This window comes from Gopherus evgoodei, chromosome 7 (assembly GCF_007399415.2).
Source record: "Gopherus evgoodei ecotype Sinaloan lineage chromosome 7, rGopEvg1_v1.p, whole genome shotgun sequence".
In the NCBI taxonomy this organism is placed as follows: Eukaryota; Metazoa; Chordata; order Testudines; family Testudinidae; genus Gopherus; species Gopherus evgoodei.
In genome coordinates this window covers 67,967,384-67,995,329 of record NC_044328.1, presented here as the reverse complement: position 1 = coordinate 67,995,329, position 27,946 = coordinate 67,967,384, and the positions used below count along the sequence as shown (strand labels likewise).

General features: G+C 50.9%; 1 protein-coding gene across 2 annotated transcripts in view; it reads left to right on the top strand.

Annotated features, from left to right (window-relative positions):
• Positions 1-26,088, top strand: part of CALY (calcyon neuron specific vesicular protein) — a 37,674-nt gene extending 11,586 nt beyond the window's left edge. Inside the window, exons 2-5 of one of the 2 annotated variants that reach the window (XM_030571019.1) lie at positions 7,448-7,599; positions 14,876-14,990; positions 19,102-19,215; positions 24,998-26,088. In XM_030571019.1, the coding sequence (XP_030426879.1) occupies positions 7,460-7,599; positions 14,876-14,990; positions 19,102-19,215; positions 24,998-25,201 (573 nt within the window). In that variant the 5' untranslated portion in view covers positions 7,448-7,459 and the 3' untranslated portion in view covers positions 25,202-26,088. Of the gene's footprint in view, positions 1-7,444; positions 7,600-14,875; positions 14,991-19,101; positions 19,216-24,997 lie in introns of both variants that reach the window. The other variant, XM_030571018.1, reaches the window with a different exon arrangement.
• Positions 26,089-27,946: the final 1,858 nt, after the last annotated feature.

Here is a 27,946-nt window from a genome sequence, read left to right as displayed (position 1 = left end):
GCACCATTTTAACTCAAATGAAGGTTTAAATTGCTGTCTTGAAGCTGATATGACCATCAGTGCAGACACACTCAGCTCAGAAACAACCAGCTCATATCCTTGGAGCTTCACTTGTTCAGTTGGATTTCAGTGTGTCCAGGGATTCATCTGCAGCTGGTCCTGTTCCCATGGCAAGGCTGAGACACTTGCTATCAGTGCTGAGATCAGAGTCCTGCTGTGCAGATTCTTCTCTGTCCTGTTGCCACCTGTCAGTTCTGGGAACAGCTGGAGGCCTTGCAGGCTGGCTCTCTCTAGTGCAGGTTCTGCTGAGCCTCCAGCTCCATCTGAGCCTTGCTGCAGGGGTAGCCTTAGCTAAGCCTCTGGGGCAGGCAGCAGCTTCTCTCCTGGAGCCAGGCACTGTTCACGTAGGCCCAAATTCATGAACACGTGCTTCAGTCCATCCCTAAAGAACATAACATGTCTGGTTACAGCTAAGCACCTAGTACAATGCTTTGCTGAATCAGGGCCCTGGTCCTGCCCAGATACTAGGGCGACTGGTGCCAAGTAAATAAAAACACCAATGAAAGCTGTGTGGAGTGACAGTACAGGCGGCATCAGGACTTGCCCGCAAACCCCTAACAGCAGGGAAATCTTGAGGGAAGGAAAGTCTCCTTATTCCTTGACACCTTCACATCCACACCCCACTGTCAATGCTGCTCAACCCAACAACACTGTCAGTGTGCTCCCACTCCAGTCACACCCAACCACACTGTCAGTGCTCTCAGACACTCCAGTCACACCCAGCAACATTGTCAGTGCTGCCCACACTCCAGTCACACCTGGCAACACTGTTGGTGCTCTGACACTCCCTTCATGCCCTGACAACAACCTGATAATGCTGTCAGCCCACTCCAACACTCCAGTCACACCCAACAACATGGCAGGGCACTCTAACAACCCAGTTACGCCCTGACAACACTGTTAGTGCTCTGTAACACTCCATTCACACCTAACAACACTGTCTGTGCTCTGACACTCCAGTCACACCAGACAACACTGTCAGTGCTCTCTGACACTCCAGTAATGCCCCAACAGCACTGTCAGTGTTCTGTGACATTCTGGTCATACTGTTAGTGGTCTGTGATAACTTGGTCACACCCCAAGAATGCTGTCAGTGTTTTCTGATATTCCAGTCACACCACGACAACACTGTCAGTGCTCTGTGACAGTCCAGTCACACCCAGACCATACAGTGAATGCTGCCCATACTCCACTCACACCCAACAACATGGTCAGTGCTCGCTGACACTCCAGTCACACCCCAACAATGCTGAGAGTGCACTTCAACACTTCAGTCTCACCTGGCAACACACATACCCCAACTACACTTTAAGCGCTCTCTGACATTCCAGTCACACCCACAACACTATCAGTGTCTCTGATGGCATACCCCAATCATACTGTCAGTGCACTTGGACACTGCAATCACACACAGCCCACACTGTCAGTGCTCTCTGACAGTCCAGTCACACCCCACAAGGCTGTCATTGCACTCGGACAGCCCAGTCACACTCTGAGAACACTGCAGCGTACTCAGACACTCCAACCACACGCAAACCACACTGTCAGTGCACCCGGGCACTCCAGTCACACCCAGACCATACCATCAGTGCTCTCTGAAATGAAAGCTGAAACATTTTGTTTAAAAATATCACACCAAAATGTTCCAACTTTTCCAAAATATATTTTCCTCTGTTGTCACTGGGCCAAAAGTATTCATCAAATGGGACCCATGTTCACAAATAGTTTAATTTGACCAAAAAATGTATTTTTCAGGAATACTATTCACAGAAAGAAAGAAAGGAAAGAGAAAAAGAAAGAAAGAAAGAAACAGAAGAAAAGAGAAGAAAGAATAAGAAAGAAAGAACAAGAAAGAAAGAAAAGAAGAAAAAGAAAGAAAGAAGAAAGAAAAAGAAAGAAGAAAGAAAAGAAAGAAAGAAAAGAAAGAAAAGAAAGAAAGAAAGAAAAGAAAGAAAGAAAGAAAGAAAAGAAAAAGAAAGAAAAGAAAAAAGAAAGAAAGAAAGAAAGAAAGAAAGAAAGAACATTCCCCAGCTCTGGATGGCAATTAGGCCTAACTGGTGGATAAAATAATGAGGTACTAGCCAAGGACCTGGGGTTTAGAACCCCAGACTGTAGAGCCTTGGGTAATGAGGGGTCCCAGCTCCCGGTGCCCCTGTCAGTGGCTGGAATCCCAGCTGGTACATACCCAGTGCTAGGTCACAGGGAGCACACATCCAGCACTTTCCGACTCTGCAGAGGATGTGTGTGTCATAACATTTCTTCCCAGATCTGGACCTTAGCGTCCAAAATATGGGTGTTAGCATGAAAACCTCCAAGCTTAGTTACCAGCTTGGACCTGGTAATTGCTGCCACCAGCTAGGAATTATACAGTGCCTAGCTCACTGTGGTCTCCCCAAAACCTTCCCTGGGGGACTCCAAGACTCAGATTCCTTGAGTCTCACAACCAAGGGGAATAAACCATTTCCCTTCCCCCTCCTCCCCTCCAGGTGTTCCCTCCCTGGATTCCTGGAGAGATATACAGAAGCAAGCTCCGTGAATCTAAACAAAGGGATTCTACCCTCCCTGTTTCAAGTCCTGGAAACACAAGTACCGAGAGAGCTAATCTCCCTTCCTCCTCACCCAGAGGGTATGCAAAGTCAGGCTTAGTAAATCTAACACAAAGAGATTTTCCCCCTGACTTCTTCCTCCCACCAATTCCCTGGGAGCTGCAGACTCAATTCCCTGGAGTCCCCACTAAAGAAAAACTCCAACAGGTCTTAAAAAGAAAGCTTTATATAAAAAGAATGAAAAAAGGACATAAAATATCTCTGTATAACGGTGACAATATACAGGGTCGATTGCTTAAGAAAAAAAGTGAATAAACAGCCTTATTCCAAAAGAATACAATTTAACACATTCTAGCAACTACACGCATGTAAATACAAAAGAAAACAATATAAACCTATTGTCTTACTATCCTTGTACTTACAACTTGGAAACAGAAGATTAGAAAGCCAGGAGATAGAAAGATCACTCTCAGAGACGAGAAAAGGAACAGACCAAGAACAAAGGACTCACACCCAAAACTTCCCTCCACCCAGATTGAAAAAGTCTTGTTTCCTGATTGGTCCTCTGGTCAGGTGTTTGGTTCCCTGTGTTAACCCTTTACAGGTAAAAGAACATTAACCCTTAGCTATCTGTTTATGACAGTGTGACTTGTTGGGTTAGTGCTGAGCTTCATGGGTTGAAGTAGTTCTGAGTGCTGGATGTGACCCTGGATGCTAAATAGCCATCCCACCCATGCCCTTGTCCCACCTTCCTGTCTTGCTGTATACTACAGCCAGTCGCCTGGGATTCGTTATCTAACATCCCATAAGGCCTATAAGGAATCAGGAGGCAGGAGCATAAACAGATGAATGACTCTGCCTGGCACAAGCCTTCTCTTTCTCCTAGAGTGGAATCTGATTCTGGACTGACCCTGTGACACTGCCCCAATCACAAAGGAGAAGGAAATGGCAGAAAGACAGGGAGGGCCGCTGGGACCCTGTGTCAGTGGAATGAGAGGGTTGGGGGCCCTGAGCACTGCTCAGGCAGGAGAAATATATGGAAATGGCCTGTCAACAAATAACTGACAATAGCAATTATGACAGAGCTCTGAACTGGGGGCTGTTCTGTGCCCTGACCACCCCTACCTTGATCTCTTAAGCCCTTCCCAGGGAGAGAAAGTGTTCTGTGGGAGTGAGGGTCTGAGAGTGCATATTAGTAGTTTAAGGATGAACACTTCCCTGGGGACGTTACAATTATTCCTTAAATAAGAATCAGAAACCCTGAGCATTCAGAGCTAATCTTAAATGTGAAAGAATCTCAGAAGATCGGGAAATGTCCGGTGAAAGTGCTCAAACGGCCATAACTGTGCCTTGCACTGGCCTCTGGTCCTCCTTTTTTTTGTTCTTTTCTTATTTAAGCACTGACCCTATGACTGATGGTTTGTACTATTGGAGGGGGGGTGGGCAGCTTTCATTTAGGGCTTTAAGAACTTGTGAACAATGGCAGGCCACAGCCTGAGGCCAGGTGTAGCCTGGAAACTTTTGCCAGTATAGTAATGATGGTCTAGCTAGTTGGTAAAAAGCAACAAAGAGTCCCGTGGCACCTTAAAGACTAACAGATGTATTGGAGCATAAGCTTTCATGGGTGAATGCCCACTTCGTCAGATGAATGGTATAGCTACATGGCAATACCCTCTCTAGTGTAGACAAGACCTGAGTTTGGAAAAGTCCGTTTCCAAAAAGACATAGGGCATGGAGGGTTGGATAATCAGCTGAATACGAGCACAGTCCAATGCTGTGACCAAAAGGGCTAACGCGATCTTTGGATGCAAGAACAGAGGAATCTCAAGTAGGTGTAACAAGGTTATTTTACCTCCATATTTGACACAGGTGCAACTGATGCTGGAATACTGTATCCTGTTCTGGTGTCCACATTCAAGAAGGATGTTGAAAAGTTGGAGAGGGTTCAGAGAAGAGCCACGAGAATGATTAAAGGATTAAAAAGACTGCCTTATAGTGATAGACCCAGGGAGCGCAATCTATTTAGCTTAACAAAAAGGTTAGGGGTGATGCAATTACAGTAAGTACCTACATGGGGGACAAATATTAATAATGGACTCCTCAATCTAACAGAGAAAGGTATAACGTGATCCAATGGCTGGAAGTTGGAGCTCCACAAATTCAGACTGGAAATAAGGCGTACACAGGGCTGGTGCAACCATTTAGGTGACCTAGGCAGTCGGCTAGGGCGCTAGGATTTGGTGGGCGTCATTTTCACCGGCATTTAGGCAGAGGGAGCTGGGGCAAGGGGGTGCGTGGAGGGTTGCCTGCAGCAAGTAAGGGGGGAGCATGCAAGAGAACTCCTCACCCCAGCTCACCTCTGCCCCATCTCCTCCCCGAGCACGCCATGGCTGCTTCACTTCTCCTGCCTCCCAGTCTTGTGGTGCCTAAGCTGATTGGCACCGCAAGCCTGGGAGACGGGAGAAGTGAAGCAGCCACGGCGTGCTCGGGGAGGAGGCGGGGCAGGGGTGAGCTGAGGCAGGGAGTACCTCAGGGCGTAGGGTGGGGGTGGGGAGCTGCCGCAGGGGGGCACCTCAGGGCAGAGGGGGGAAGCTACCATGGGGGGGGGATGCCTCAGGGTGGGGCCGTGGGTGGGGGAGGGCGCAAGGTGGAATTTTCGCCTAGGGCACGAAACATCCTTGCACCGGCCCTGGGCGTACATTGTTAACACTGAGGATAATTAACCATTGAAACAATGTACCAAGGGTCAGGTGGATTCTCCATCACTGGCAATTTTTAAATCAAGATTGGATGTTTTTCTAAAAGATCTGCTCTAGGAATTATTTTGGGGTAGTTCTCTGGCCTGTGTCATGCAGGAGGTCAGACTAGATGGTCACTGTGGTCCCTTATAACCTTGGAATCTAGGAATAATTGTCCCATGACCCAGCCCCTCCCATCCTCATCTTCTCTTTGACACCTTTTGTCACCATGGCTCTCAGGTGTTTGCATCCTAGGGCTGAAAAAATCAGGTGTTTTGAAAGAGCTCTTTGGAGCTGATCTTCAGTCCCTTTGAGCTGCTCACATTTCTGAATGTCATAAAACCATGCTGAAAATACAGCTGACACTTGCAAAGCACAGTGCCTAAAGTCAGGCTCCGAAGCCCCCTGTTGCCTAGACCCATATCTAGCACCTGGGCCAGATTTTCAGAGTTCAGCATCTAACAACTCCTATTTAAAGCACCTAAATGGAGTAGACAGATTTTTGAAAGTGACCAACCCTCAGAAGGGTATATGAAGAATAACAGGAGAGGCTGAGCAGCCTGCAAGCCTGGCCTCTGCATTCAAGTGCTGAAGAGCTTGTGCTTACTAGACTTTTGCATATCCCATGAACTGATTGCCAATTATCACAAAATACTTAACATCTCCGTATGGGCTGGTTCTGATATAGGGGTCTGGCACTGCCCTCACAGAACCTGCTAACCTCCTGCCGAAATCCATGGACTTCCCATCCTGCCAACTTTGGGAATTTTGTCACAAGTCTTGCAGTAGTTGTTGCTTTTCGTAAAGCCCCAGCTCCTGGAGTCAGAGGAATCTCAGCTTTCATTTAAAAAAAAGTTTTAGCCCTTCTGATTGCGGAGGAAAGCATAACCCACGTGTGTCCTAAGGGCAACAAAAACAAACTCAGCATTGACTAGTAAACAAAGCTCCTGGTTTTAACCCAGTCTCCTGACTTTGGGACCTGACTGATGGGTTTTGAATACTTGGCCTTGGAGACACTGGCACATGCATGCATGAGCCCTTGCTCCAGTCAGGGTGGTTCTGAGCTGTAGTTTGTCTCTGGCTAGTTCAGGAGAACTGGGAGCTGGGCTCAGGCTGTGCTGTGTTTTTTTTATAGCTTTGAGAGAGATTTTGGGAGGCCCGGGCAGTTGACCAGTAGCACATTCTTAATGTTATGGAGAAATCACCGGAGGTACTGTTACATACAGCCTGCAATGTCTTGTTCGCCTGCCAGCTGTGTTCAGTCTTGGAAGGAAGGCTGTGTAGTCATTCCATCAGTGGTGCATTTCTTTGTAGGGGAGCTGTGCAAGCAGCAAGGGGCAGAGGGATTGCTCTGTCCCAGTCACTCCGACTAGACCCTTTCCGTTGGCCACAGTTGGTCCCCAGGCATTGGATGCAGCTAAGGGGCTGGGAAGGGGAGGCTGGCGGTAGGTAGAGTCCTCTTACTGCAATTTGGATATGCAATAGGATGACTAGATGTCCCGATTTTATAGGGACAGTCCCGATCTTGTGGACTTTGTGGTATATAGGCACCTATTATCCCCCACCCCCGTCCGAATTTTCACACTTGCAGTCTGGTCACCCTAATATGCAAACAGCTGGCAACAAGCATGGTACAAAGTCCCCGATCCACCCAATTCTGAGCCTGGTGGCACTGAGCTGAAATCTGAACATAGGGCCCAGCATCTCTCTGGGAACACTGCAGGGGAGGGGTGGCATCTACAGCTGAGAGACCAGCTGGGAGCAGAAGAGTTGAGGGTGAGGGATGGGACGGTTTAATCCATTTCTCAGTGAAGGTAGTTAGAAGGGCTACACAGTGGGATTTCCGGCGGGGAACAGCTTGCACAGGTCCCTTGGATCAGTGAAGGGGCCTTGTCAGCACCTCTCCGGGCAGTCCCAGCCACGGCCATGCCAGCGTGCACCCAACACCCCAGCAGCCCCGTCTTGGGCTCTGGGACTCATTTAGCTCAGCACAGAGGGACACTGCAGTGATCACAGCCCGAGAAAACTGGATTCGGTAACCCCCTGCTGTCTCTGGAAACCAAGCAACTGTCTGACCTATTGCCTCTCCCTCCCTCTCAACAGCATTATCTGACCATGGTGAAACTGGGCAACAATCTCCGTGAGAAGCTGGACAAGGAGCAGGGCACCGGCAGTGGTGATGACAGCTTTGACAACATCCCTTTGATAACGCCGCTGGATGTCAACCAGCTACAGCAGCCCTTCCCTGACAAGGTAATACCAGCAGTGCCCCTCGGTGGCCAACACCAAGTGCAAATCCCCTCTGCCTCTGCTGGCCCCTCACCCTGTCTGATGGCGCAGCAGTCGTGCTTTGCTGCCACATTTGCCCCTCAGGAGCTATTAACTACTTTCCGGTCTCCCAGGACCCTGTGCGGTCTGTGAAACCAGCAGCCAAGCCCAGCATGCCCCCTGTTCCCACAATCCCGCTGCTGGGGCTGGGTTTGCTGAAAGGGAACTGGACTGTGCGAGCCAGGATGGGTGTGGCAGTGCTCCAATGCGTTCAGGGGAACTCAACGATAGTGCAGCAGAATCTGCCCCTGGGCCAGGGTTTCCTTCGTGAGTGAAAATTACCTCACACTATTTTTTTCGAAAAGGAAAAAAACAATGAAGTGAATAAAATTGAGTTTCTTCTGGATTCAGTTATGTGCGGGCGTGATTAGCCAGGGCACCTCACCTTTTCCTGCAGTAGAGCCAGGCTCTCAGATGTTGTAAATTGGGGTCTTTGTGCCAGCTGGGACCCTGGCCCAGAATTGCTCTCTGGCCTGGTGTCTGTGCCTTTTTATTTGCTGGTTTGAGAACATGGACAGATGCTGTGCTTAGCCCGTAGCTAAGCTTTGAGACTAAAGCGAATGTTCAGACCTGGCAGCACACTGATAGCAGCTGCATCACCCCCTCACCACAGGCCCCTCGCTCTCCCAAGGTAGGTTCCTGCCCCTGGGGCTCACTGAGCAAACATGCCATCTGCATGCAAGTTAGTCAATGTGCAAGCCAAAGTGTGCAAATAGGTCTCTGGTTCTGTGCAACACTTCTGTTTCCCAGGAATGAGGGATGGACACTTTTGCAGAAACAAGCCAGTTCAGGGAAATCCAAACTTCTTTGTGAACAGTTGGCAAACACAACACTGGGCTAGAGCTACCAAACAAGCCATTGGTTGTGGCAGAGGTGAGCAGCCCATCTTTGCCTGGGAAATACGAGGAACAACAAGTCTTGAAGGCTCTGGGCTTGATTCTCGTTTGCACTAAGGCAGCTATAAGTTGCTGTGCCACTGTAAAGGGGCCTTACAGTGTGCACATGTACCCTGCCAGAGCAAGTGGTGGAAAGGAGCATTGGTGTGAATGAGACTCCACCTCATGTGTTTGCTGGGGCCTCGTGGAGGGCTGGAGGACAAGGCTGGAGTGAGGCAGAAAGGCAGGAAGCAGGAACAGGTGGAAAGGCAGGGTTCAGCAGTCAGGCAGGTAGGCAGGGTCCGTAGTAGCAGCTAGTCAAGATTCCTCTATTTGCTCAGACAACTTCCTGTGTCTCTTTCTGGTTTATATAGAGCTTCCCAGCCAATCAGTGGGGCTGGACATCTCCCCCAGCACAAGCTTTGTGGGTGGGTCCCTTTGTGAGGTAGAGCTTTACTAGCCCCCTTCTCCAGTCATTCAGGTGAATTGCTGGGTAGTGGCCATGGTCTGAATACTGTCTGGAGTTGCCCGGGTTCGAGGCTTGCCATGCTTCACATCATCCTCTCTCTTAGGGCACCCTTTGTGGGAGGGGCAGTTGGGAGTGGTGAGGGAATTGGTCCTGAATGTGGGTTGGAACATCCATGAGTGTCTGCCAGGAATGCATGTTAAACAGTCTTTGACCAGAATAAACCAGATGGGACTCAGGTTCCCATATCGGCCTTATCAAAATGCTCATGCAGTTGGCTTTTTCCAACCAAAAAACATTGTCGAAAAAATTGCCAACCAGCTGTTGGCTGAGCACCCTCTGCTCAATAGGCAGAGTTGGGGCCCTTGGGTTGGGGACTTGGAGCTGCCTCATGTGATGCTGTCTCTGTGGTCTCTCTCCTTAAGCCCAGTTTCTCAGCTCTGTGTTTTGGATGGAAAGTCTTTGCTTCTCTCTGCTAATATGGGGTCAGTCACTAGGGGGAAGCGAGTCTCTCTGCATTTTAGTCTCCCCTGGCCCTGGCTCCTCCATCACTCCTCTTGCTTTGTGGGCCCCATTCTCCACTGCATCAGAGCAGCGCTTGGACATAGCAGAGAGTGGGTCTGCAGAGAGCCAATGGCAGCTTCCTGCCCCTTGGCTGCCCAGCCCTGGAGAAGGTTAGATCAGAGGGGATTTACTGTAATGTCACCAGAATAAGGCTGGGCCACAACACCCTGGCCCACCCTGCCTCCCATTGATGTGGGAGAGAGTATGGAAAGTGGCTATGCCATCAGAGTCCGCAGCCTGGGGAGCTCTGCTGGAAATTTCTAGCTGCTCCATGCTGCATTAGAGGCTGTATCAGACCAGAGAATCCGACCCAGTGTCTCCAGTGTCCCACTTCTCCCTTGGTATATGGTGAGAGTTTTGCTTGGCTTTGTACACATCTCTGTTGGTGGTCCGATGCAGGCTGCCAGTTGTGGGCAGGGAACCATGGTTTGTGTTGCCTTGTCTCTGTTGGTGCCAGTCACTCATGTACTGGTCTCCAGTGTCATTGGTTCTGGAGATGGAGAGGAGGCGAGTTTTGGGTTGCAACTATACAGAAATGAATGAGGGCTCGCTCCGGAGTGAGCGTGTGTCTTTAGGTTGGGGGGTGCTGCTGGGGTGGTACCAAGGGGCTAGTGTCCTCGTGCAGTGTGGTTGGGGATCACAGCTGTTATTACCATGAGTTCAGGGCACAGACTTTGTTGGCACAGTTGCTTTTGGGAGTTTTCCCTAGTCAGGATGATCAGCTGTTACCATTGGGCCCAGACCTCGCTCCCTATCAGAGAAGGAGTTGGGTGACGCTGCAGAAGGGCATTAACTAAGAGCTGTGTTCATCCAGTGGTTTCTTTATGGCACAGGAGCTCTGTAGGTCTTCTTGGCACTGTAACAGAAAATCTGCAGCTCCTCGGCCATGTCCACACTACAAATTATGGAGACCTAACATGTCACATACAGCTACCGTGGTTATTAAATCGCTTGTGTGTGTGCAGACTCAGCTTCTTGTGTCAGCCATGTGCATTCTCACCAGGAGTGCTTGTGTCGATTGCATTGTCAGCATGGGGCATTGTGGGATGGCTGCAGGAGGCCAGTAACAATCGATGTAAGCAACACAGTGTCTACACTGACACCACGTAAACTGAATGACATTGACTGTGACTCCGTGCAGCTCAGAGAGGTGGCATTACTAAATCGGCATTGAGAGGCACTGACGTGGGCGGGAGCCAAATTGAAGTGAAGACACTTCCACAGCTAGGTCAATGAGGCACAGTACACCCACCTTACCTTGTAACGTAGATCAGGCCTCCATCCATCTGGTGAAGCGTGCATGTAGCACACATTGTGTTCAGCGGCTGGTGGGTGCCTGCTGGCAGACAGGACTTTGGTCAGGACACGGGGACCCTTCAGGGCTTGACTTTGAACTATCCTGGGATTTATTTTCCAGGTTATCCCTCGTTGGCACATTCTCCTGTGTCTGTCATGAAAGGACACTAGTGTAACCTGCTGGGGAGTGGGTGTGACAGGTCCCCACCATGCTGATCTGCAGAGGCTATGTGCCTGTTACAGCCCCAGCTACGCAGCCTTGTGCTTTTTGCCCTGGAGGTCCTCACTTCAATCCACAGGGTGCTGACTGTCACAACAGCAGGACCCATCACTAGCATCCTGCAGACTCGCTGGCTGGTGCCCAGAGTGAAGGGAGGGTAGAGTGCTCACCCCAGTTTGCGCTGGGGTTTGACCACCTCAGGCGAAGGGAAGGCTTTTGGGCTGGTTTCTAAGCTTCACTCATCCCATTTACATTGCTCCTGCAGAGCTTCAGGGGCAGAAAACTGCCCTGCCAGGCCAGCAGGCTATTTCCTTTGCACAGCGACTCCCTGGCAGGTGTGGACCTGGTGTGCCAGACGGATCTCATTTCCTCTTGTCCTTCTCGGAAATAAGGTGCATTTTTAACAGCAAGGATAATTAACCTTTGGATCAAGTGACCAAAAGCTGTGTGGATTCTCCATCACTGTCAATTTTTAAATCAGACTTGGATGTTTTCCTACACGATCTGCTCTAGGGGCAGGGGCAGGTCTCCAGCCTGTGCTGCACAAGTGGTCAGACTAGATGATCACAGTGATCCCTTCTGGCCTTGGGATCTATGACACTGTGAAAATGAATCCCCTGGTTGTGACGCAGTGCCCAGGGCTGTCAGCCTATGCAGGCTGTGCTGTGCCTCTGCAAGCTAGCGATGGGCACGCTCCAGCCACTGAGCCCTCCAAACGTCCTCTGGAGTGTCCAGCCTCTGGTCCACTGGACACTCACAGTATTCACAGATACACTGCTCCCAAAGGAACAGTGACTCCAGCCTACCAGTTCCATCCAGATCACAGTTCTGCTTAACACACACCGCCTAGATCTGACTATTGTGAAAACAAGTACAAGTGTATTGAACAAGGTGTAGAGAGTCAAGCAGCAGCGAGCCAAAGTATTGGAAATAAATGGTTACATGTAAAATCAAATCAAAATGCACCTCTAGAGTTCAGATTGAATTAACAAGATGCTGTCCTATCTAATTCATTGTACCTCACACAGTCTTTGTAGCATTTTCCAGCCAGGCTGGCTCTCCCCCACTCCACTTTCTAGATGGAAGATGCTGAGGGTTTGGCTCCTTGGCAAAGGACACTGGCTGTACCTCAGTACTCCCAGTTACACCCCAAGAATCCATTGTCTTTGCTTGTTAACAGGTCACCCCCTGCTGGTTTTGTATTTTCCTGCAGCGTTCCTCTCATAGGTTTTGCACTCTTTTGATTAGCATCAGGCTCGGTAATGCAGGGAGGCCTCCATGTGATACATACAATGCATGGGACACACTTGACCAGCCAGAGAGATAAGTGTCTTTTGTCCCTGAAACAGAATCTGTCCAAGCCCTGTCACTTCCTGGTGGCCTGCTTTTAATGTCGAGGCTTTAAGGACATAATTCCCACTATAAATGTATAACTTCTTAACTATTACCCATATGTGCATTTCACTATGACTAGGAGGACCAGTGGGCTATTGGCTCTCTGAAGAGACCTCACATGCCACTCTTGGTGAATTATTAGGGATGTATCTCACCAGGGGATCCCTGTAAAGCTCCATGCATCCCCTCTGCCAGCTGGCATCAAGAGGCGCCTGGGTCACTCTTGGTTAGGGAACATCCACCATTAAACTCTTCTGTTGGTGTCTCGCTACTTGCATCATATCCTAGTATTTTTGAAGTGGGTGGGAGAGGCATGGGACCTTGTGCTCCAGTCATCACCACCCAATGGCATGGTCCCCAGGAGGCTGTTACCACTGTGTAAATAGCAATCACAGGGCTCTCTAATTTATGCTGTGCTCCTGGCTACCCCTAGAGTAAAGGGGGATGGCTTAGAGCTGCCTTTGCTCCATTCCCTCCTGTTCTGAGCCAAGCACAGCTCAGCCAGACCTGAGGTTCTGGCCCCTTAAATTTGAGTTGTTTAGCAGGGGCCCAGGCAGAGGAATCTGTTCCATGAGGGTCAGTCAGCTCTCAGTGTACGTAGTGGAAGGAGCAGGGCTGAGGTTAGCTCCCTGACTGGTGTGCATGGTTTGTGTTTGCACTATACCATTCTGAATCGGTTCATGAATTTAATCATCTCGTATGTTTTCCCACAGATTCAATGTTGTAGTGATTTAAGATTCAGGTTTTGGTGCTGGAATGACTCCTTCCTGCTGGAGCAGGGTGCTGTGTTGTAATGAGCCTATCCAGTGGTTCTCCCTGCTGGAAGGTTCCAAGGTTTTCTTCATCTGTGGCAGTGTCTAAACAATCATTTTACCGTTCAAAGCATGATCCTTCCTCATTGGCTGTGTGGCTGGGGATTCCCTGGCTGCTCTGCTGGGGACTCTGTGTTGCTGTAAGGTGCCTTGTGCCCTAGTGTGCATTCAGAAAGATCTTTTGGGTTCCCAGTTTTAGATGTGAATTGCTACCCCTCCATGCCACGGGCTGCAGTCATGGCTGTGAGGGACTCCCTACCCCCTGCTCCCCACAGAACTACCCCTTGCACTGGGGCCTTGCAGAGAAGGGGGATAGGGCATTCAGTTGTTACTTCTGGTGCAGTGGTGCGTCAACATCAAGAGATTGTACTCACAGCTGGCAGGCCCATTGTGTTCCCACTGGCGCTGCTCGCTAACCATCCCTCTCCATTGATGATTTCCAGGTCATTCTCGCTCAGCTGGCAAGTACAGAAAGGATGGTCCAAGATTGCACAGGTGACTAGTCACTCTGAGTGCATCCTTCTGGGACCTGGAGATGCCTTGCAGAAACCTGATTTCCGGAGAGCTACTGCTCAGAATTTGCTGAAAACCAGCCCCTCTGAAAGGGCCTCAAGTCAGGCTCCCCAAGTCATCTGTGACAATAATGACCATGGTTTCTGTGTCCTGCTAGCCCCAGCTCAGCCTGACTTCTGATGGCCACGGTGTTTCTCTGCACCACACACCATGTCTGCAGCCAACCACAGCTCGCACTGTGGAATCTGAACGTAGGCCGGCATTGGCAAACATAGGGACCAGAATTTAGGCTCCTAAGTCCATATCCAGTCATGTGAGTCAGAGATTGTCAGCAACACTGAATAACTGCTCCTGCAGGCTTATTCGGTAGGAGCAGGGGGTACGCAGCACCTCTGACAACCAGATGGCTTATGGAGTTGGGTGCCTAGCTTTAGGCATACATGCTAGCAAATGGTGACTTGCCCTTTATTGCTGCATGAATCTGGCTGGAGGTCAGGTTGCTTTTTGGCTATCAGCCTCACTAGCAAATGAGCAGGACTCTTGTGAGGCAACTTATTGCAGTGTCACTGGGAGCAGAACCCTCTTCTGAAATATGCTGAGCCCTCCTGGCATTGCCAGCAGCTCTGGCCTGGGGGGATTAGGGCAAGAGGAGGCTACAGGTTGCTCTCTCTTGGTAAGAGCTTTGTTGCCTCACTACTTTTTCTGCCCTCGGCTCCCAAGCAGCTGTGATGATCCATTAAGAAAGCCCCAAACATGGTGTTGGTGAGTCGTTGCTTGCGAGTGGCCCAGGCCCATTCTAGGGTGACCAGATGTCCTGATTTTATAGGGACAGTCCCGATTTTGGGTCTTTTCTCATATAGGCTCCTATTACCCCTCCACCCTCCGTCCCGATTTTCACATTTGCTGTCTGGTCACCCTAGACCATTCCCCCAGGCCCTGGGAGCTCAAATACCAGGCATTCCAGCAAAGAGTCTGCTCTGCTTTTGCCTATCTGAGCAGTTGTTCCACGCAACCTTCTCTGGCTGTATACAGGTCACCGCTCACTGATTCCTCTCCTCACAGGATCGTCAAGACCAGAACAGAGTACCAGCTCCAGCAGAAGAAAAGAAAGTTACATGTCCCTGGAATTAAAAAGCTGAACATAAACCTATACGATGAAGTATCAGAAAAGGTCAAGGTAAAGCATTCTCCTGCCCACACCCACCTGCCTCAGCAGGATTGTGGTTTTGGGGATAGTCTCTCACATTGACACTGAAACAGGGAAAGTAAATAATCCAGATAAACTCAGACCAGGCCTGTTTTAGCCAGGAGAGGGGTCAGCATGTCACCTCCTGCTCTCTGCCCTCAGAGGAGAAGTCAGCAGCCCGAAACCAGAGCAAGTCAATTTACATTCCTTTCAGAACAGTGCATGGGCCGGTTTGTGCTCTCCACAAGCAGGAGGCTGGTGGAGATGCCGCCTCTCTCAAGGCTGGTGTGAGGGAGAAAGGGCAGAAGAGAAGGAGAGGTAACGGGGGGTTGAGGCTGTAGAACGGTCTGTGCCTGGGGATTCCTCTGCTGGAGAGTGGAAAGGGTTAACAGTCCTACAGACAGGCCAGGAGGAGGTGGCTGGCATGGGATTCCCTGGGGATGACCAGGAGGCCCTGGTGCTGACCAGCCCCCCAGGAGGTCACTGCAGTGAGTGTGTCAGGAAGGTGCCCTAGTCCAACAGCACAGGTGGAGTGGGAGGGCTGCTCCCTGGAACAGGATCTGGTTTTCTTCAGGAGAAGCTACCCCTCTGCATCCCACGGAGGCTCAGGTGGCAATGGAAGAGGGAGAGGGAAATGGGGCCTGCTGAGAAAGGGCTTGTTCGAGGGACGGCAGGGGAGTGGGGCTGTGGATGAAGGGCAGACTCAGACAAGCTGGGTTTGAATTTTCAGTGCTTGGCCGAACCAAGGGCCAAAGCTGGGGCATTTGCCCTTCCCTTGTGCCCCTCCACCTTGGGGTCCTTGGGCATATGGCAGTGCCATGAGCCTGGACACCACGGATCCCTGTAGTTCATTCACCTTCGGCTCAGAGGAGAGACAGGATGGAGCCTGGGGATGAGGGGTTTGTAGCCATTTCAGCACAAGGGCGTGGCTATTTGGTAACTGCTGCTGTTCCCACCCCACAGGCTTACACACCCCCTAGCTCTGACATGCACTTGGCAGGGACATCTGCAGTGGACACCATGTGGACTGAGCAGTGACAGGAGACTCCTTTCCACATGGCTGACAAGGATTGGCATAATACGCCCATATGAACCAGTCTCACTGCTACTGGGTTAACTGGCTGTCTGGTGTCTTCTGCCTCCAGACATGCAGATTGTTTGGGGGGCCCAAGGCCAAACGTTCAGCAGGGTCCCGATTTTCCTGGTGCGCTTTGTCTCCAGTCCCTTGAGAAGTCACACTGGCTGTTTCTTGTTCCTCTGATTTTCCTGGGTCATTGTCCTTAGCTGCACGTTCTTTAGGGCCCATTTTAGGACTAATGTGCATAAATGTAGGGTGACTGCACAGCATCTCTGCAGAGCCGAGTTAAGGTTGTTTGGATGCTTTTCCATGTCCTATTACAATGGTAGGATTTCTGTTAAGTTAAATTTTCCCTCTGAATTTCCTGGGTTTATAACACTTATTTGGGGGATAATTGCACCATCCCTATAATGTTTTTACCCCAAATTACTGATGTACTCTTAGACTTAACTCCATCTTGGGGTATCTTTTGGTCTGCAAAAATCACAACAATTCGATACATAGCAATAACTGTGTTTAATTATAACCTAATTTCTTCAAATGGTGGCTATGCACTAGATTTCAGTGAGTTTTACCTACATGGGAAGTCTGAAGAGGCGGGCTGTTCTAATAAGGCCATTTGGGACAAGAACATGTCTGATGCAGTATGTGCTCCATTTCCTAAAGGATTCATTTGTAGTTTAATTTTAACTTCTAAACTAATGAATGGGCACACTTGTAAATTCCCAGGCAATCCATTCGATGCTCAAAGGCTGAGTGCTGAGGATATGGTGTGCTCTTCCAAAGAGGATATTCCCTGGTATGAGTGCAAATCTCAACTCAGCCTTAACTCTGGTGTCCTCACCAGCATCTCTGTGGTGTACTGGTGTATTCTCTGTCCATTGGCCTGGTTCCAGAGGCCCAGTTCTCCTCCAGGGTCCCGGGGATATGGAAACTCCCTCTGGCACTGTAAAACCAGGACCGTGATGTAGTCCCTCTTCCCCTTCTCTTTGAAAAGTCATGTACCTAAGTGCAGCAGGTGCTGGTAGTGGGGAATTCCTGCTTCCCGCACAGAGCTCTGCAACACATCTCAGCATCAAGGCGAAATAAACAGCATGGGATCCATGAAGCACTCACCTAGCATTACCTAGGAATCACAATGAAGGGAGGGGGTTGTCTGACCGCTCCCTGGAGAGACAGAAGGGTTTGGGTTAGAATCCATTGTGTCTTCCGGAGAAGCAAGAGAAGCTGGGTCTATTAGGGAGTGGTGGGAGTAGGGGAAGCCCAAATCTTCTTCAGAAGTGTGACCCTCACAAAGTTTCCCCTAGCTCTGAGCTCCAGCTGTGAGTTCCTCATACATCTGGGAGCTGCAGCACATCCCTCGCTCAGAGCAGGGACGGGGGGTCGGTCCCAGAGCTGGGTGAAAATTTCTGGCCAGAATTATTTTACTGAAAAAGGCAGATTTAGATCAACCAAAACATTCTGTGAAAATGAAACAAAACATTTAGTTGGACTCAATACCATTTTGGGGGAACATTTTGGTTAGGGCAGCGAACTGGAAAATCAGGTGTTTGCAGAGCCCTGACCATGCCTCCATCTACACTGTACAACCCCTGTGGGATCAGGGAGTTTGCACTCATGCAGGTGATAGAGAGGCCAGAGGCTGAGCCGCCCACAGAGGCTGGCTCTGCACAAGTGACACATTCTGGAATAGGCAGAGATGACCCAAGAGATCCCTGTCTTTGCTGTCTGACTCACACCTGGGCCCTGGTGCTTTAATGCAGCTGTAAATAGCAGCTCTCACACTATGAGTCACAGCCAAAAATAGAACTTCAGAACCAACAACCACCCCCCCCACCCGCCCCGGAGCTTTCTGTTGGAGGAAGCCAGGAGAGCTCTTTGCAGCCACTGGGTATAAGAGAAATAACATCAGACCTTGTGCCACCCAGAGCCAGCCAGGCAAGGTCTGGAAGTGAAAATGAGCCTTCCCTTGCTGACTTTCTTTCTTCATGTCCATGCAAACTGAGTACCTGGCCTTAGCCGGTGTGCCTGAGCTAGGCACCATGACACTGCCCATGCTCTGCAGCACCAGCGGGCATTTCCATCCCACGCTGTGGAAGGAGAAGTGGCTTTATTGAGCGATTTATAAATGATGTCCACATGTTCTGTCAGGGCCAGTTCCTGGGGCCCGTTTCTCTCCCACCAGGGTAGATGTCACTCTATCTACTTATCTTGGGCCTACACGTATTCCCCGCCTCACAGCTGCAGCTGCAATGGCCATTTGCTTCCCTCTGGAATCCATAGAGTCATAGAAGCCAGCAGGACAGTTCCAGCCATCCAGTCTGTCCTCCTGCCCATTACAGGTAGTGAGCCCCCCACCCACCAGTGACTCCTGCAGGCAGCCCAGAACATACAGTGGAGTTAGAGCAAATCCCTTAGAAAGAGATATTCTTTCCAGACTCCAAGTGACGGAGAACCCTCCATGTCTCTTGGCGAGCTGTTCCAGGGGCTAACTAACCTCCATTTAAAATGTGCTCCTTATTTCAAGTTTGTCCAGCATTAGCTTCCACCCGCTGGATCCTGTTCTGCCCTTTTCTGCAAGATTAAACAACCATCTATTATTGGAAATTTTGGCCCCAAGGAGATGCTTGTAGACCATGATCAAGCCACTTCTTAACCTTCTCCTAGATAAATGAAACAGACTGAGTTTTTTTAGTCTCTCACCACAAGGCAGGTTTCCAGACCTGAATCATTCATATCACTCTCTTCCAAATCCTTTCCAGTTGGTCCAGTAGATTAGAAATGCAGACACCAGACCTGGACGTGGTATCCAGTGATGGTCCCACCATGCCATACACAGAGGTAACACCGCCCCTCTCATTGTAAGGTCTGTGTGGACACCTGGCCTGGATACGGTGACGGTCTCATCAAGGCACGGTACCCTCTCTTATTGTTTGTCGATGTCTTCAGGATTTTGCGAAAAACACACAAAATGTCTTCATCTGGGCTTATGCCAGTTGTTCTGTTTTGTTCCTTTCCTTTCAGCTGACGGGGTTGATTCTCATCACAATGGCCTTCCTGGCCTGCCTGCTCATGCTGGTCATGTACAAGGCACTGTGGTACGACCAGCTAAGCTGCCCTGAGGGCTTTGTGTTTAAGGTAAGATGACCCCGTCTCCCTCCAGCCTGTCTGTTATCGCCTTACTGATGGTGGTGCTGGGAAAGGAAGGACGCTGCCATCTCCTCAGTGTCAAATGTTTGCATTATGCTGTGCCCTGGCTTGCATTGGTGGAGCCGGGCCCCGGTACCCTCAATATTGCTGCAGCCAGGAGGAGGAGTCAGAGAGGTAGAGAATGCTCCATTTTCTTGCCAGTACACTACTGCACCTTTTCTTACCGGTGTTCTGTACCTGCCCGTACTGGCTTTCTTTCATCCCTGGTCACAGCCCTGATTATTGGCAGTGCTGGGTGCCTCGGCTGCAGTGAACAACCATATGCCTGTTACAAACAAAGGAATTGAGAGCTTGCTGGAAAGGCTCCCCGACAAGTGACAGCACTGTTGGGGCAGAGGCGAGGCAGAAGGTCCCCCCATCCTTTCTTCAACTTATAGCCCCCCTTCCCTTCCCTCATCTACCACCCAGACCATGTTGCCTCCCACGCTGACATCGTTGAAACTAATAATCTAAGTTTACCCATTCAGCCAGGCAGGATTTGGCCCATCTAGCACATTAAGGACATCTGAGGTCTTTCCCCATTAGGATAAAAGGCAAGTTTTAAAGACATGCTCCCTAGCAGACTTAACTAATATGTTCTCACACCCTAGGGCAGCTGGGGTAGGCTGCAGTTAGGATTAGCTGGTCAAGGTGAACCCTAGCGGGGAGATACCAGCAGACATGGGTTAAGATACAATTTGCCCTGTCTGCACAAGGGTTTTAAGGGTTTGTTCAAAGGGGCTAGCTGCTGTGTTTAAGCATACACTTGCCCTCCTAGCATGGAAAGGCCCTATCTGATGTAGGACAACAGCCGGGATCCTGCTACTAAATCATTTAGAGGCTTTTGAAATTCCCCACCCTGCACCTTCCCAGGGTGGGCCCAGCCTTTCTCTTGTCCTAACTGTGTGTGCTTCCTGTGGGAAGAGCAGCCCCACAAGACTGGCGACCCTTCAGCAGCTGGAACCAGATCTGCATGAGATGTTTGCGTTAAACCCAAAACTCAGGGGAAATAACCTGGCTTCAGGAATTTGGGATAGTCAAAAATTCTCAGTTGAAATGATTTTTGACAGAAAATGGGGGTTTGGGCTTTTCATGAAAAGTGCCTGTTTTCTGTGAAAAAACCAGATACTCCCAAAATGAATATTTCAATCTGGCGATCCTGATGCAGGGCCTCATGAGAGTTGTAGGTCAGATGCCTCAGGTTCCGACTGCTTCATGTCCTCTATGGGCCAGGCTTCCTGACCAGAAGATATCTCCCATAATACAATGCAGCCACAAACTCCCATGATGTGGCTGCCTCCCAGCACAAAGAGGGGAGCATGGGGGATGTAGGCAGGCCAGGGAACCCAGCACATATAGAGGAATGGTCACTGAGGCAGAACTCGAAGCCCCTGTTTCCCAGCTTGGACAATTGGACAGGGAGCAGAATTCTGCTTCCTGATGCGAATCCATAGGAATCCGTGTTGTCAGTGGAGTTATGTCAGTGTAAAGAGACACCGCCCCAGGGTGGATCAGCAGGCACTGCAGGGGGTTGAGTTATCTGCATCCTTTCTCTTGCCACATGGAAGAGCATGACCCAGCACAGTTATTGGTTACAAGGGAGCTTGGGGCCCAGCCAGTGTCACTACTCCCTCTGCTTTTTAACCAAGGCCTGTGTCACGGAGTCACCGGGCGATGCTCTGGAACTGCTCCCCACCAAGCCAGTCAGGACTTTGGGGAGCCTCTCTCCCTTGGAGCAGACTTGTTCAGGGCAAGAAGCTCACACAGCTTCACCTCCTGGGTCTCTCCTTGGAGCATTCAGCATCCTCTGCCCCTCCGTGCGCTTCCCACAGCGAGTCCGCCCTGGCGGGGTCCTGGGGAAGCCACCGGGTTCTGCACCCTCACTTTGCAGTCAGACGTGACTCTCAGCCAGCCAGTAACACAGAGGTTTATTCGATGACAGGAACAGGGTCTAAAACAGAGCTTGTAGATACAGCAAACCGGACCCCTCGCCCTGGTCCATTCTGGGGGGCAGTGAGCCAGACCCCCAGGTCTGCCCTCCACCCTTGACCCCAGCCAGCTCCAGACTAATAACCCCTCCCAGCCCCTCCTCTCTCCTCAGCCCCTTTCCCGGGCCAGGAGGTCACCTGATCCCTTTGTCTCCAACACCTTCAGCTGGCACCTTTGCAGGGGAGGGGCCCAGGCCATCAGTTGCTAGGAGACAGAGTGTCAGGCATTTAGGTGCACTGGCCCTTTGCTCTGCCAGATACTTAAGAACTGGCATGGGGACACTGAGGCATTAAGAGAAAACATTAAGAAGTTTCCCAGTTCGTCACATCACTCCCCCCTTCGAGACCGAACTGAGCGAGGTCACTTCAGCCAGTGACCTGGGGAAGTTCGAACCCACCAAGGTTCCCATGGATGCCCCAGCATCTCTCCCATCCCTTGGTGTGAGTTACACCAGGACAGTCCAGTCTTACGCCCTCTCTTAGGTCGGGTGTGCTTGATGGCACTTGCAGGCCGCATGTGGGAAGGTTTATGGAGCCCACACCCTTTGCCACCCACCTACCCCTGGGCTTCAAGCTGGGATTGGGTCTTTTCCCAGCACTCTGGTCTGTGATTCGGGCTCCCTTGGTTAAGAGCCCCCATCTTGGCCTTTGCCAGCTCTGGGCTTGGGCAGCCGCTTCCCACTTTGTGGCCCAGACACAACACCTCTGCTGTCCCCCCTTGCACTTTCCAGCTTTTACCGTCAGTCCCACCTCCTTGAGGCAGCCCAGCTCCCTCTTCACCTGGGACACCTGTTCCTCCCAGGTCTGGCTAAAGATGCACATGTTATCAGTGTCTGCCAGGGCCAAGTTCTCCATCCCTCTCAGCTTGTCTAGAATCTCCCAGGCCTAGGCATGGGGTCGGCATCGGACACTGTGATGGCTTTAAGCTTCTGATAGCCCCCATAAAACCAGATCATCCTGTCCCGCTTGGGGATCAGCCCCACGGGTGAGGACCATGGGCTGTAAAATGGCTGGATCCCATCTAAAGCCAGCATGTCCCTGACCTCTCTCTCCAGGTTCTGGGCTGCTTTCCCAGTGACTCTGAACGGGGAACACCTGATGGGAGATTGTCTCCCACCTCAGGGAAGAGATCCCCCTGGGGGTCTTCCCCCTTCTTCATCCAATCCTCCCTCTCCAGGTTCAGGGGTCCCCTCACTCTCCTCCCATCCAGCAGCTCGAAAGGGAAGAACCCTGTGGATTCCTGGGGCACCACCAGCTGTCTCCCGATTCCCCCCAGTTCTACTTCCCCTTGGGGAGCCCATTTCCGGTACAGGAATCCCTCCTCCTGCAGGACTCTGTCCCGCAGCCTTCCCCAAGGGGTTTGCAGCGCTATGGCCAGCAAGTTCTCTCAGCTTCTCCAAGGAGGGATCCCTCCGCAGCTCAGTCTGGGATTCAGCAGCTGGGGCAGGGAGTGGCACCTGCTCCCTCTCGCTGGCTGGGCCTGGGGTCACAGCCCCCGTGAGCCCTGTCCCTGGTAGCTCCCTCCCTGCTGTGTAATCACTTCCCAGCAGCACGTCTGGACCAGGCAAACCTGTTTGGCAGCTGACCTGTCCTGCCTGGGTGTCCCTCCACTCAGCTGGGATCTCAGCTCCCCCCCGTGCTCAGCACTGCCCTTGCTGTCCCAGTGGGGACAGGCAGCGAGCTCTCTTCTCTGGTCACAGCATCAGAGCCAGTGTGAGCCCCCTCTCCGGTGTGCAGGGGGGCGGGGAGCATCTCTCCCTCCCACTCAGCTCCAGGGGGCTGGTTATAGGTAGGCAGGTATCCTGAGCCCAGCAGCCCCTCCCCCTGCCAGCCAGGTTATTTGCATTTTCACTAACCATTTCCATCCTAGCCAATTGGTTCCCTGGATTTGAATTCAAACCCTCGGCCGTTACAGGAGCGGGGCCTGGATCCTGTCCCATGGGGAGACAGTCACCCCCCCAACAGGGCCTCCCAGCCGATATCCTGGAGAACCCCAACTACCAGCCAGCCCGACCCCTTCTGGGTCTGCACAGGGATCTGGGCCATAAGCAAGGCGATGGGCTTCACCCCAGGGAACTTCACCCAGGTTCCACAGTCCCTCAGCATCTGGGGCTGCACCACCACAGTTCTCTCTGTCCCAGGGTCTCGCCCCTGCAGGCGTGTTTCCCCACTGACCCCTGGGCAGCCCCCTATGTTTCTCTGCTCCACCATCACCAATCCACGCTGCTGCTGCTTCTCCTGCAGCTTTTCCTCGGGCTCTTCCTTTCTCTCATGGTCCTCTCGCTCTCTCGGGCTTTGCTCCCATCCCAGCAGTCTCCAATCTCCTGATGGGGAACCCAATTGTGAAGACCCTCGACTGATTGGGGACCAGACTCCCAGGGATGCCTGGTTGATGCTCCAGCTGCTCTCAGATCCTCTTGTAGCCCCATCTGGGCCAGGAATCTGCTCCTCAGAGCGGTGCTTCTCCTTCAACTGCACGGTTAACTGTGCCTTGGTGAATTTCCCCATGCGTAACCCTCTCTTTGTGCACAGGATCACAATGTCCTTCTCAAGGAGATGGTGATAGGCCATCACTTCACCGTTCCCAAGTGGCTCTGGACTCACAGGCCTATGTGCTCTTGGCTCCCCCATGGTTTCCAGGAAGAACCCCGCGTGTGCCAGCCCTTCTCGTGATCACCACCTCTTTGCCAGGGTCAAGCTGCAGACTCCTCCGCCCCTGGAACTGCTCCTGCAATCCCCAGGGGAATCCTGCTACTGCAAAATCCTTCTCTCTCCCAGGGTCGAGCGGCAAGCTCCTCCGCCCCTGAGACTGCTCGCTGCAGTCCTCAGGGGGACCCCGTTACTCCAACAGTCCTTCTGGCTAGTCACACCTCCCAGAGGTTAACCGCCCCCTGAAACCGTCCCACTCTGAGCCTTCAGCACGCCTGGTCCTCATTATCCCTCCTTTGTTTTACTGCTCCCCAGTCACTTACTGCAAGCAGCACCATTCACGGGGTGCAGTACGTCCTGCCGCTGCCACCAATTGTCACGGAGTCACCAGGTGATGCTCTGGAACTGCTCCCCACCAAGCCAGTCAGGACTTTGGGGAGCCTCCTCTCCCTTGGAGCAGACTTGTTCAGGGCAAGAAGCTCACACAGCTTCACCTCCTGGGTCTCTCCTTGGAGCATTCAGCATCCTCCGCCCCTCTGTGCGCTTCCCACAGCGAGTCCACCCCAGCGGGGTCCTGGGGAAGCCACCGGTTCTGCACTCCCACTTTGCAGTCAGATGTGACTCTCAGCCAGCCAGTAACACAGAGGTTTATTCGATGACAGGAACAGGGTCTAAAACAGAGCTTGTAGATACAGCGAACCGGACCCCCTCGGCTGGGTCCATTCTGGGGGGCAGTGAGCCAGACCCCCAGGTCTGCCCTCCACCCTTGACCCCAGCCAGCTCCAGACTAATAACCCCTCCCAGCCCCTCCTCTCTCCTCAGCCCCTTTCCCGGGCCAGGAGGTCACCTGATCCCTTTGTCTCCAACACCTTCAGCTGGCACCTTTGCAGGGGAGGGGCCCAGGCCATCAGTTGCTAGGAGACAGAGTGTCAGGCATTTAGGTGCACTGGCCCTTTGCTCTGCCAGATACTTAAGAACTGCCATAGGACACTGAGGCACCAATACAGTATTCAGAGAAAACATTAAGAACTTTCCCAGTTCGTCACAGCCTGCAGGTCTCTTTTGCTCATGGTGTTTTCTGTTCTTTTCCCCAGCACAAGCACTGCACTCCCTCCGCACTGGAGATGTACTATTCAGAGCAGGAAGTGGGACCCCAAGGAAGTCTCTACACAGCCATTAACCACTTAAATCAAGGCAAGAAAACCATCCCTGAACTGCCTTCCCCTTGGTTACCGGTCATTAATGCCTTGAAGAAATCTGAGAAAGGCAAAGAAGATCTGGCTGGCATTCAGCAGTAAGGGACAGGAGTCAGACATAACCTGGACTGTGGTTCCAGGAGTGCGTGTATTAACTTCAAGGAGAGTATTAACCCATTCAAAGCTAGTTTTGTGTCCCAAATCAACCAAAAAAAAGACAATGCTGAAAGGGCACCTAGAGCAGGAACAAATTGTTTTCTTTTTAGCACAGAGAAAATATTTTGCTCCATTCTGAGAGATGCCCCTCTCCCCAATCTCTTGAACATAAAAACGTCCAGCGGTGATTCTTTGCTTTTCTTTATTTCTGTATTTATAATGGGGGCTGCTGGGGGAATCTGTTGGCGTGGCAGCCAAGTAGCCATTAGAACGCTGTGCCACGCCAGGGCTGAGATAGTGTTTCTCTGCACTTCCATGGATAATTTGAGATGGACTGAAGTAATATTCTTCATGCTATACAGGGGTTAGCTTTTGTCTGCGCACATTGCATTAACCCCAGAAGGACCTTTTGGTCCCTGTCCAGTAGTGTTTCATTAATGGTTTTTCGACACGTGGTTGCTGAGTGCCCATGACCTTCTTCATGTCAGGAGGGAAGAAAATAGGCTATGGGCAGACCACAAAAATAGCAACCTTTTAGAGCAGCTAAGTGCTTCAGTGTTGCTATCCAGTGCTGTATGGAGGCAAATGTTAACATGCATTGCACTTTAATTTGAGTAAGCTTTTAAATGTCATTTATGCTTTGCTAGTCTTGGTTGCAATTTGATTGCTAATTACCAGGCTAAATCTGACACCATTTAATTACATTGCTGCTGGCTAGGGTACCTTTTTTGTTTGGTCATTAACATCTTCAAGTCTGTAGGATCTGGTTGGTGTGAAATCACTGTGCCACTCTCATTTGCACCTTGTGTTTTTGTGTGTGTGTGTGTGTGTGTGTGTGTGTGTGTGTGTGTGTGGTGTGTGTGTGTGTGTGTGTGTACTGCTTTTAGGCCCTCGCGTTGTGGAACATCATTGGCAATTTTACACCACTTTGTACATTTTTATAGAGATTGTGATTTGTCACCTTGCAGCAAAGCACTTCCAAGTGTCTCCAAGTGCCAAAATGAATGTGGTGATCAGCAGCTTTTCTGTAAGTAAAAATAAATGTACATCTTCACTATGGCTTATTCATTCTTCTCCCGGTTGTAATTGGTTATGGGTTTTTTTTTTGAGTCTTTCTTTGCAAGAGCTCAGCAATGCTGACAGCTGTGCCAAGTCCAGCCACTTAACACCGAAGTGTAAAAAGTGATAATCAAATTCACCGTCACTGGAGCACGGTCCTGCATCAGGAGCCCAATGCAGTAATAGCTCCGGCATGGGGAAAAGTGCCATGGAATTTAATAGCTTTAGAGCATCCTAGATGTTAAGGCCAGATGGGACCATTCTGATCACTCAGACTGACCTCCTGTATAGTACAAGGCAGAGAGCCTCACCCAGCAACTCTTGCAGCCAGCCCAGAACTCCTGGTTGAGCTAGGGCATGTCTGATTTCAAGGAATTCCCCACACAATTGGCCTCCCTCTTGAAACATCTGTGCTGTTAAATATTTTATTTGCATCCACAGCTCTAAGCTCGCCCCCAGGATCTTGGTTTTGGGTTCGAAACAAATCTGAAAAGGGCCAATTTTGCTCATTTGGAGTCTGAATCCAGACTCTGTCCAGACTGAGCCTCAAGATCGGAGCCTAGACCTTGGCCTAATCTAGATTCAAACACTTCCTCACTCCCTTTCTGCTGTGGGAGTTGCTTGTAAAACAGAGTGGTTGGGAAAAGGCCCAAAGAGAACCAACCTCCCCAGCCTTTCTGCAATAACAACAGGCTCTTGGCACCTCTGAGGCTGCCAGGCACCATAGAGAAGGTTCACAATACTGCAGGGTTGTCAAGGTTTTGCAGTGTGTGCCACCGTGTGGGCTGTCTCTCTCACTAACCTCTGGCTTCGTTCGTTATTTTCCACATTTGGCACTAGGACAAAAGTCATCCGTGACTGCGACATACTCCTGGCTCTGATGCTGCACAGCACTGTGCAAAGGAGCCCAGTATTGTCACCCTGTTTCACAGAGAGGGAATGTGGCAGAGTTAGAACTCAAACCCACGTCTCCTGCCTTAGCCACTGGCCCATATGCTGCCGGTGTTATCTGGCTGTTCCCTGAGCAATGGAGAACCCCTAGCTCCATGGCGCTGACTTATGTAACAGTTAATGCAATAACATAAGACCTTTCCAATCATCAGTGTGCCTTCTCAGGCCTAGTACAGTACGGCAGGGAAAGAACAAACACTCCCTCAGCCTGCCGCTAAAGTCACTTCCTGCACCTTTGGAGTTTGTCAGTGGGTTCTCCGTCTGGTTTTCTTCCTTTGCCAAAGACGACAGACCAATCAATTGCAATCTCTCCCCCCGTGCACAGACGGAAAGGCTTTGAGCTGTACTTGGCAGGGAGACTTTCCGAGTCTTGGTAAAAGAGCCCAGCTTCTTGAATCTGCTTTTGATTTTGCATGTTTTCACTGGCACCTCCATATGGTAACCTAGAAGAGAGTCCCTCATCATCTTGCCCTGGGCTTGCAGCCAGGGAGAGCTCACTCTGGGCCTGTCATTCACCTGGTGGGGAGACACTCTCGCTCTACAGTGATGAGTGAAGATCAGGATTCCCTGAGAGGCTCTCTGGTCTGCCAGCTGCCTTGGATGTCCCTCCTCAACATGGTTTGGTATCATTCATGTTTACATGGATAACCCTGCTCCCAGCATCTGCTGAACTCCTTGTCC